Raw genomic sequence first — 10,673 nt, forward strand, 5'->3', positions numbered from 1 at the left:
CAATTTTCTCAAGATAATTGGTATGAATAATACTCCACATTTCTCGCAACTGCATCTCATTACCCGTAAACGAACTATGAGTAACTTCAACCCAGCTAGTACACAACGCAACATCTTCAAGAAGTGACCAATTTGTACCTGCATCAGTAGTCATTTTGTTGAAAAAAAATGGATTGAAACTTTGAGAGAAAAGAAAGGAATGTGATTGAAAGTAGTTGAGAAAATATGAAATTTTGGTGTAAGGTAGATGATAATGAGAAGATATTTATAGAAAAGTAAAAACAATTTTTTAAAAAAAAATTTCAGATTTTTTTTCGAATTTTTTACAATTTTTTAAAATTTTTATTCAACTAATTAATCTCTACCTTTGGATATATAAAAAAAAATTTGAATTCCAACAATCCAGATTGTGCCACGTGTCACAACGATAACTTTTCTTAATTTTAAAACTATTTTTTCTTTTATTTTTTTATTTATAAAGCAGATTAATATTAACTGTCGATCTCAGATCAAACGGTTGATATTAAATTAGAATTTTTTTTTATTACCATTGCATATCGGACAACTCATTTTAAAGAGCCGTTGAGATCGAACGCACCGTGGGAAGCCACGTGGCTTCCCAACAATAATATTTCAATCTGAAAAGTGGGCTGATTTTTCTAAAAATATGTCGGGCAACGCGACCCCAAGCGCGAGTGGGGTGCACACGCCTGACAGGAAAAAATAAAAAAGGGGCCTGACACTGGGCTGACGTCAGCCCTGGCGTCACATCCACTCGGGCTCTCGGGCTGGCAATTCTTCATAGGCCCGGAGCTCGGGCCTCCACCTCCACTCGGACTCCTTCACGCTGGAGCGAATCCACAGGGCCTTGGGGCATTTTCTCTGTCCTGTCCCCCGAGCAATCCACCACGGTGGAGTTGCTCTTAAACATAAACCCACACCCGAAACCGAAACCGTAACAGTACCTAAAATAAAATAAAATAAAAATCCTTAAACCCCAAAAACTTAAACTTCCTCCTTTCACTTTCACGTTAACCCGCAGGTCTCCTCCCAACACGATTGCAAGAGCCCGCCTTCACCACCGCGAGCATAGTTTCAGCCACCGTGAGGCACACCGGTAAGCTTCCAACTCTGAGTTTTTTTTTCTTTCCCTTTTCTGATTTGATTTTGCTGTTTTGAGTGTTCCGAACCATGGGGAAAGTGGAATTCTATACATAATTTGTCAAAAATTAATCTTATGGTGCAAACTTCTAGCTGAAATATTACTTAGGAAAAATGATGAAGAAAATTAATTTCTTTTTTCGTTTCTATAGAAATAAAATTTGTTTGCTTTGTTTTTCTGTTTGAATCTAAATTCAACGACCTCAGGATTCAACTCTAACAAACTCTCATCCTGCTCCGGTCGTTTAACCGAAACCAAGTCTGCACTCGAATTGAGGGATTTTTCTGGCGCGAAGTTTCCAGTTTTCTTTTTCTTCTCAACATGGGAAAACAATCAGGCAAGAACCCAGGTAAGTTTTTGTTTGGCTGCCCTACCCATGAACTGAATATGCAGAATTCTTCGTAATTTTTGTTGAATCTGTAGCTTCTTCTTTGTTTCCATTGCAATACTTACTGGTAAGACATTTTTGTGTTCCCATACCAGGATTTGGAAAACGCAAAATACCCAACAAGTTCAACACGAGCAAGAAAAGTCGTCGTCTTGAAGAAGAAAATGTTGCACACAGCCCCACGACTACTTCCTCAGGCATACCTTATATTTTACCTTTTTATAGTGTATCGGAAGTCCGAATGTGTGTTAAGTTGAACTTTAATCTAATAAAAGAGTTAGCTTTTTTTTTTTTTCTTGCCCTTTGTACCTGTTTAGAGAGTTTCCACCCAATCGTTATCTTAGGGGATCAATATTTGGTTAATGCATTGGAGATAATGATTTAATTGCCAATGTTTTCATATTCACATTCACGATCATTCTAATACAGGGGAACTACCAAACGAAGAATCTAACAGTGTGGTTTCCGAAGAAGAAATGGTTTATAAGGAGCCATCCCTGTATGATAAATTGTTGATGACGCTGGGATCATCTAGTAAATCTGTTTCTGCTGCATATAAGATGAGGTAACGGTCTTCCTAAAGTCCTGGGTTTATTTTCAGTTTTTTTTAGCGTCTACTTGCTGCATATGGCTAAACTCTAAAGGATATTTTTGGCCTCAATTTTAAGTGTGCATAAGACAGTATTTTTGGGTTTGTTTAAGCTTGTTTTGGTTCTACGTGACCTCCACTTATTAGTTTTGTTGTGCTGTGTTCTGCGACGTTTAAGAGTTGCATACAAAATGCGGTTTATAAGGTTTTGAGGCGCCTCTAGGAGTCAAGTACTCCTTTCTAGGGTGCACTTGGGTTTCACATTTGTAATTTCTCCATATGTTGTGGACTTCTTTCCATAGAAAAGAAAACAAAAGATTGCGCTGTCCTTTCAAATTCATTATGGACTCAATTTTGTTTGTATTGCCGGATTTTTGTTTGATGAGTTATGTCAGCACTTTGTGACTAAGAAATATATAAAGCTCAAAAAAGTTGGATTCACACCTGAGATACGTTTATGTTTAATTGATAGCAATGTAACTTGGTGCGTTTATTATTAGGCAGTTTAATGTAAAATTAAGCTCTTTTCTATCTGACCTAGGAAAAAAAAGGAAATCTCTTCTCTCAGTGTTAGTAATTTGAAACTTGTTGATTCATTCAAGGAATTTACAACTAACATGTTATCATCCACTTCTTTTTTATATAGAAAAAAACAAGAAGAAGGTATAAGTGACTCAGAAAATTCTGAAGATGATGGAACTGAATCTTCTAGTGACTCAGAGGATGCGGAAGATGATGAAGAAGGTCGAACATTTATGTTTTATAATCAAATATTAGAAGACAATTTTGTTGTCTCTGCCCTCCTAATTGTTTGCATTTCCTGTTGTAACGATACTGGCCTCCAGGATCTCACAACCTTTTTCATTCTCTTTATTATAGATAAGTAACCAAAAGCCCATAGTTGAGGTTCATATAGTCATATATCAATTTGTTATGGAAGGCTTACACTACTGACGTTGTAGTGAGCATGAATGCTACTTTTGCTTTTATCTCCTATATGATAATGGATTAAGGGGTAGTCTTACTTCTTCATAAGCAGAGTCAACTTGATTATTTGTGTTAGATTGTGCCGCACGTCATATTATTTAATTCATGTCCTATTCTTGCATAGGAGTTGATTATGAATTTCCTATGGACGGAAAACCCGAAGGCCCTGAAAAGGCAGGACTTGAGGAGCACAGTGAAGATTCTGAAAATGAGGATGACTAGGAGACCTCTGTCTTGGATGACCCAGAGACCTCTGACTCGGATGACCAAGAGAATCATGATTCAGATGCAGAACAGGACCTGCGAACCTGTTCTCAATCTGCTGTTGAACCATCAATGTGCTTGAGATGCATTTACATGAAATATCTTGTTCATTTGGCTTTTGCATTTTTATTATGTATTGGCATTATTACTTTATGCCGTGTTAAGCTTGATGTTAATCACCACTAGCTTTTATCTTTGTATGTCTTACCATTTTGGGATCTTATTAAGTCAGATTTTATGCATATATACACTTCATTCCCATTTTATATCTTGCATTGTGCAGTTCCTTTGATATACACTTGGGGCACAAGTTAACAAAAGCTGAGGTTGAAAATCTGTCAAAAAAGAAGTGGATATATGAGTGGGAGGTGCCTGCTGTTGGGATGACAAAGGGCAAGTGGGCAGGAACAGGAGAGTGTTTTACAAAAGTATGTATTGCATTTATGACTTGCACTATATTCGTTTTATTTCTGTGTGTAAAAGCTCTTGAAATGGTCTCTTTTGCATTGTTCTTGTCCATTGAAGCGCCTTCCAGCGTAAAGACAACATAATGCACCTTTGTTCTTCCTTATCAATCATTGTTTTTATATTTATTAGGGTGAACTGTCGATTTAGTCCCTAAATTCTTACATGAATGAAAATTAGGTCCCTAATGTATTCTTTCAGAAAAATAAGTCCTCAAACTAATAAAAATCTGCCAATTAGATCTCTAATATTAGATTCGAATCAATTCTATTTTAATTTTTCGTCAATTTAAGTCACGTGACTTGCATGTGAAACTTCAGAGAGAAGATGGGTAGTTTTTCATAGTTTAAGGACTTATTTTCTTTGAAGAAATAGGGCATGGAGTTAACTCTGGATGGTAAATTGGACGTTAGATTCGCAACCTATATGCAACATTAAGGGCTTATAGGCAAGAAAATGGGCGCAATATCCTCTAAAATGTGTCATGTGACTTCAGGTGACAAAAAATTGGATAAAATAGCTTTGAGTATAATATTAGGGATTAAATTAGCAATTTTTAATGAGATTAGGGACTTATTTTACCAAAAAAATAATCCAAGGACCTAATTTTCACCGAGGTGATAATTCAAGGACTAAATCGGCGGTTCACCCTATTTATTAATAATGGGAGTTGCTATTATAAAAAAAAAAATGACTAAATTACTATTAATCATTGAATTAGTACTTACTTTTTATTCCCTTAAGTAATGCTGGGAGTTGCTCTCTCCACACTCTGGAAGGACCACCTTTTAGATTGCAAATTGTACTTATTCTTGTTGACAATCCACATTTGATCGAAATCTCCACAACCCTAAACCTAAGAATGCAGTATTCCTCTTATTAACAAGCTCCCTATGGCCAACCCTTTTTCATTTTGGTTTTAGGTTTTGCAGAATGTCCTAACAAATTTTATGATCCCCATCTTCTTACCCCTCCTTTCTCTTCAAGAAGTCTCTCATCAACCTTCAGTGGAAAGGAGCAGATTGTGGTGTGTTTTTGTTCTTAAACGACTGGGTTTTAGGGATATTCACTTTATTTTAATTCATCTAGAGCGCGGGTTAGTTAGGAATTCATTCTAATGGTTCTCTCATACTTTCGGAAGTGTTATTTAGGCAGAGATGGATCCCTTGTGTTTCACCTTCTGGGTAATGTTTCTTGTAATTTTTTTTAGATATGTGATCCATGTTGTACCTTCGCATGCTAAGTATATCTATACATTACAGTCCTTAAGCTGTTTTGATTGAATTTGTTCTTGTTCTGCAGTTTCTACAATTATAATCATAATATGCCCCTTAATTTTTTGCTTTGGGTATTATGTTCAGGATGACGACCCCAATTCTTGTTATGGTCTGAAGCAAAAGTTGTATAAGCACTGGTTAGATGTTTATAACAGATCTGGAGGGAATGATTTTCATTCATCTAGACCAAGATTATTCTTCTCCCTGTGTGAGTGTGCCCAATTTGACTTGCACTGGCTATTTGTTAGTGTAATGGCTTTATCTATATCATTAAGTTTGAAATGTTCCTACTCAATTCCTACTACCATAAATAGTTGATATGATTATATATTTTTTGGGAGCTGGTGGGGTTCAATCTTCCAACTTTATTCCAAAAAAACACCTTGATAATTATGCGACCGGAATTTTAATGCTAAATTGTCCTATTTTATCTGACATTTTCTTATGGAGCTTCTGAACAAGAAAATTAATCTCTTCTAGGCAAAATCGAAATAGACTGTTCTTACCTTATAGGGTTAGGCTTGTCTTTTGAGTTGAAAGTGCAAGTAGTGGTTCATTCCTTTTTCATCATTAGTGGAATTTCAGCTTCCATGAGGCTTTATTGATCTTGACCATAAAAACATCATATGTACAGTAAGGGATATACGGGAAGAAATGGGGATGATGTACTAGCATTCAATATATCTTATTTCTAAATACTTGGATTGTTTTTTCTATGGAAAAATAATTCTATAGAATCTATACATTGACATTCATTTCAATTTTCTTGGGTGGTATGAGGAGAATGCTTCTTACAATTTATATTGGTTTGTCATTTTTGCAATGTTTTAAAGAACTCGCCTCGGGGCGCGCCTAGGGCGCCCTTGAGGCTGGGCGGAGAGGCAAACGCCTCAGTTTCGCTGGAGTAGGCGAAATGCTTCGCTGGAGACGCCGAGGCGGCGGAGGCGCGCCTCAAGGCGTCTGTACGCCTTGTCAAACCTTTTTTTTTTTTTTTTTTTTTCTTTTTTAAAAACCATCCAAACCCAAAGCGATGTCGTTTGGGTAAGGATTTTCAGTCTTCTACCATACCTTCGAATTCGATCCCATTTTTCCTACCTCTGCCTTGTTGCGTCTTCCTCTCTCGCGCGCCAGAGGCCCAGAGGCTCAGAACACCGGTCCAGTCGCTACGCCGCCACGTCGCCATCACCCCACCATCGTCACCTCAGCACCATCAGCCCAGCCCCAGCGCCGTCAGCAAGATCCCAAAGGTTATGGTTTCTGAAATTAGGGATTTAGTTTTCTGGGGAAGGTTTTGCATTTTCTGGGGAAGGATTTCGTTTTCTGGGGAAGGTTTTGCATTTTCTGGGGAAGGATGATTTCTGCGAGAGAGAGACAGAGAGAGACAGACAGAGAGAAAGAAGCAGAGTAGAAAACAGGGGAATAAGGCTATAAGCCCACGATTTTATTTGTCTGTTTTGCAATTATGCAATTATAGTATTATAGTATTATACCATAAACTGTTTTGCAATTATACCATAAATTTAATGCTCCTACCGGCTGCCATAAATTGTGTCCGTGTGCCATAAATTGGCACTTAGATAAATTGTTAGAAATTGTTAGAAATTGGCACTAAAGGGGTATATAAATTAATTAATAAATTGTTACAAATTGTTAGAAATTGTCACTAAAGGGGTATATAAATTAATTTTTTATGAATGACTATGGATTTGAATGAAAAATTGAGAATGGATGTTTATTTTACATAGTATTATTTTTTATACAATTATATGTATAATATATAAAACATATATATAAAAAAAAAAAAATTAAATCCTGTAAGGCTTCGCCTCACGCCTAGGCTGGGCTTCGCCTCGGACGCCTCGCCCACGCCTCACGCTTTTAATACATTGCATTTTTGGTAACCTTACCTATGGTTTATCTTTTATCTTTTATCTTTATCCCGATATCAAAGGGAATGGGAAAAACATATAGATTTTAGCAAGTAGTGGAATTTCGTTCCTATTTCATCATTGATGGAATTTCAGCTTCCATGAGGCTTTATTGATCTTGATCGTAAAAGATGTCCTATGTACAGAAACGAATGTACGGGAAGAAGTGGGTATGATAGACTAATACGGAAAAATAATTCTATATATAGACATTCATTTCATGTCTTGGGTGATATGAGGACAAAGCTTCTTACAGTTTCTATTGGTTTGTCATTTTTGGTAACCTGACCTATGGTTTATCTTTTATCTTTTATCTTTATCCTGATATCAAATGAATGGGAAAAACGTATAGATTTTAACAAAGTGTCATCTGTTAGGTTTGCTGGTTTGTAGTTTATCCAGATTTTATCTTCTTTTTTTATTTATTTATAGTTTATCCAGATTTTGTATTCTACTTTTATTTATTTATTTCTCTTTATCCTAAATTTTTGTAGTCATGAAGTTTCTTAAGTTTACAAATTACAATTGTAGTATGGGTTGACTCATTTTGGGCATTTTGTGGTTATGTCGATATCTACATGTCCCTCAGTCAACAGCTATCGGGATATATTGCATTGCAACAAAAAACCCTTTTATCACAGAGGCTCTGAAGAAGACTCAAATGTCATGGATGCATACATTATGCAGTGTGTACGTGCTTGTTCCTAGCCCTTGAAAAATATCAATATCTTTATGTTGTATTTTAGAAATTTTCTCATCTTATAACAATTAATTATTATGCAGCTGAATCATGTCTTCAAAACTAGAGATCTTGTAACGATGAATGATGCAAAAGTGTCCAAGCTTCGAGAATTCTTACTGATGATAGTTTCCTTGATCATGGATTTACTCGTCCTAAGGTATACAAGTGTGATGTTCTTGTGATAAATACTGGACTTGGATTCCTTATAACAGTGTTCATCCTTTTTATTGTTGGAAATTCAAATAAAAACAGGTTGTAAAAGGTTGCTGCTAGTTGTTAGTTTCTTTACAGGTTGTATCCACACATGCTGCAACTACAAAGTCTAAAGTTTCCTCCATGTGCTAGCTGAAATGGTGATGAAAGACAGCAAGTGTGCTGCCATGTGATGTGCTAGCAGGAAGACAGCAGTGTTTCTCCATGTGTTAGCCGAAAGGAAGGTATTACAACCTGCCATGATGCAATGCATGTGTATGCCAACTATCAAAGTTGCTGCATGTGTTTGAAAGGGTGTAAAGATGTGGAACACCATCATTCATTATATGTATTGTTGGATTGTTTATTTTTTCTGTTTTTGTATAAATAGGCCATCTTGCTAAGCCTTAGATAATATCATCCAAATCCCATTTCCATTCTCATTTTCAGCTTGTAAGCTTTAAGAGTTGTAAACTCTTCTAATATTTCAAAGTGTTTGTTATCACCAAGCTTGCTACTTCTTTCATATATCAAAGTCCAAGTGTTTTACCAAAGCTTGTTGCTTCCCTCCTTTCTCTATTTCTTTGTCCAATTTTATTGAGAGTGGAAGTGAGAGGTGTGATAGAGTTTGTAAACTTATCACCCACATATTTTGGTATTGAGTTAGTAAACTCTTGTGAATACCAACAATTGGTATCAGAGCCAGAATACCATTCTGGCAAGTGCAGTAGCTATGGCGTCCAATTTAGTGCAACTCCAAGTTCCCACATTGAAGAAAGAAAATTATGAAAGATGGTGCATCCAATTCAAAGCATTGTTTGGATCACAGGAGCTATGGGAAGTTGTCAGTAGTGGGTATGTTGTACCCACTGCCGAGCAAGAAGCCGTATATACTGCGGATCAAAGGAACACTCTCAAGGACTTACGAAAGAAGGACCAAAAGGTGCTGTATCTTCTATACCAGGGTTTGGAAGATTCAACATTCGAGAAGGTTGCAGAAGCAACAACAAGCAAGCAAGTATGGGATACACTCAGTACAATCTACAAAGGAGTAGATCGAGTCAAGAAAGTGAGGTTACAGTCACTTCGAGCAGATTTTGAAACTGCTCACATGAATGAAGGGGAGAGCATCTCCGATTATCACTCAAGGCTCATTGTGATAGTAAATCAGATGAGGAGAAATGGCAAGAGACTCGATGAAGTACGAGTTGTGGAGAAGATACTCTGGTCACTCACATCTAAGTTTGAGCATGTGGTGACTGCCATTGAGGAATCCAAGGATTTGGAGGTGATGAGCGCATAGCAGCTACTAGGATCCCTCCTAGTTCACGAGCAACGCATTCAGAAGAATGCAAACCCCACAACGCTAGAGCAAGCTTTGGAGTCAAAGTTGAATATTGACAAACCAAATGGAGGTCGTGGGCAGTGGAACTCACGTCGTGGGAGTTCATCTAACCGTAGCCGAGGACGAGCTCGAGGAAGAGGTCGAGGCTATGCACAAAATCGAGGTCAGTCTCAGGAGTGGAGATCTACTCGAGGAAAGGCGCATATCCAGTGTCACAGTTGCAAGCAGTATGGACATTATGCAAATGAATGTTCATATAAAAATGGTGAGCATGTCAACATGGCAGAATCAAGTGGAAATGCTGGTGAAGAACTTACAGTCTTACTAGCACACCATGATATCAGTAGCCAACAAGATGTCTGGTATTTAGACTCTGGTGCAAGCAACCACATGTGTGGAAAGAAGGAGTTTTTTGCCGAACTAAAAGATGGGGTCTATGGATCTGTAAGTCTTGGTGACTCCTCAAAGTTGCCAGTTGAAGGCAAAAGGAAGATCAAGATCATCCAGAAGGATGGTAGAGAAGAATACATTTCTGATACCTACTACATACCAGGTATAAAGAGCAACATTCTGAGCATTGGTCAACTGCTCCAGAAAGGGTACATTATACATATGGAGAACATGCTTCTCACTCTCAGGAATGCAAGGAGAAAGCTCATTGCACGTGTTCGAATGTCAAAAAACCGGATGTTTCTGTTGAATTTAAACACAAAGATTGGAAGCTGCAACATCGGTGTAATGGAAGATGAGTCATGGAAATGGCATCTTCGATTTGGCCATCTTCATTTCAATGGCCTAAAGTTGCTGTCAAGTGGAGGAATGGTTCGTGGTCTACCCCAAATTGAAGCCACACGCCAAGTATGTGAAGGTTGTGTGCTTGGCAAGCAAGCACGACTATCGTTCCCTGTTGGTGATACATAGAGAGCAAAGGCACCACTGCAGTTGGTGCACACAGATATATGTGGTCCATTAGATCCCATGTCTTATGGAGGTAATAGGTATTTTATTACTTTCATTGATGATTTTAGTAGGAAGACTTGGGTTTACTTTCTCAAGGAGAAGTCGGCTGCCCTAAGAATCTTCAAGGAGTTCAAGGCACTCACAGAGGCTAAAAGTAACCACAAGCTTGTGGCTGTGAGATCAGATAGAGGTGGAGAGTACACCTCCAATGCTTTCCAAGCATACTGCAAGGAGCAAGGAATTAGGCATCAACTTACTGCTACCTATACCCCACAGCAAAATGGGATAGCCGAAAGAAAGAATCGAACCATCCTTGACATGACAAGGTCCATGCTTAAGGAGAAGAATTTGCCAAAAGAGTTATGGGCAGAAGC

At 37.7% G+C, this 10,673-nt stretch overlaps 1 protein-coding gene across 2 annotated transcripts; it reads left to right on the plus strand.

Annotated features, from left to right (window-relative positions):
* Nucleotides 1-962: 962 nt before the first annotated feature.
* Nucleotides 963-8,548, plus strand: LOC148691760 (protein NUCLEOLAR FACTOR 1-like). 2 transcript variants are annotated; one of them, XM_088683201.1, is made up of 11 exons: nt 963-1,117; nt 1,369-1,511; nt 1,646-1,747; nt 1,980-2,115; nt 2,786-2,883; nt 3,251-3,523; nt 3,674-3,818; nt 5,217-5,340; nt 7,650-7,750; nt 7,844-7,959; nt 8,055-8,548. In XM_088683201.1, exons 2-6 carry the CDS (start codon nt 1,484-1,486, stop codon nt 3,346-3,348), a joined length of 462 nt encoding a protein of 153 aa, XP_088539327.1. In that variant the 5' UTR covers nt 963-1,117; nt 1,369-1,483; the 3' UTR covers nt 3,349-3,523; nt 3,674-3,818; nt 5,217-5,340; nt 7,650-7,750; nt 7,844-7,959; nt 8,055-8,548. The 2 variants fall into 2 exon arrangements, with proteins under 2 accessions (XP_088539327.1, XP_088539328.1); XM_088683202.1 differs by having other exon boundaries at nt 1,646-2,115; nt 3,251-3,464.
* The last annotated feature ends 2,125 nt before the right edge of the window (nt 8,549-10,673 follow it).

This window comes from Pyrus communis, chromosome 13 (genome assembly GCF_041283825.1).
Source record: "Pyrus communis isolate YQ-2024b chromosome 13, ASM4128382v1, whole genome shotgun sequence".
Classification (NCBI taxonomy): Eukaryota; Viridiplantae; Streptophyta; class Magnoliopsida; order Rosales; family Rosaceae; genus Pyrus; species Pyrus communis.

Excerpts from the sequence above, each read along its gene's own strand:
- LOC148691760 (XM_088683201.1), top strand. The coding sequence starts at position 1,484 with ATGGGAAAACAATCAGGCAAGAACCCAG. Across the intron at positions 1,512-1,645 it reads ACAATCAGGCAAGAACCCAG|GATTTGGAAAACGCAAAATA; the intron begins GTAAGTTTTTGT and ends TTCCCATACCAG. Across the intron at positions 2,116-2,785 it reads TCTGCTGCATATAAGATGAG|AAAAAAACAAGAAGAAGGTA; the intron begins GTAACGGTCTTC and ends TTTTTTATATAG.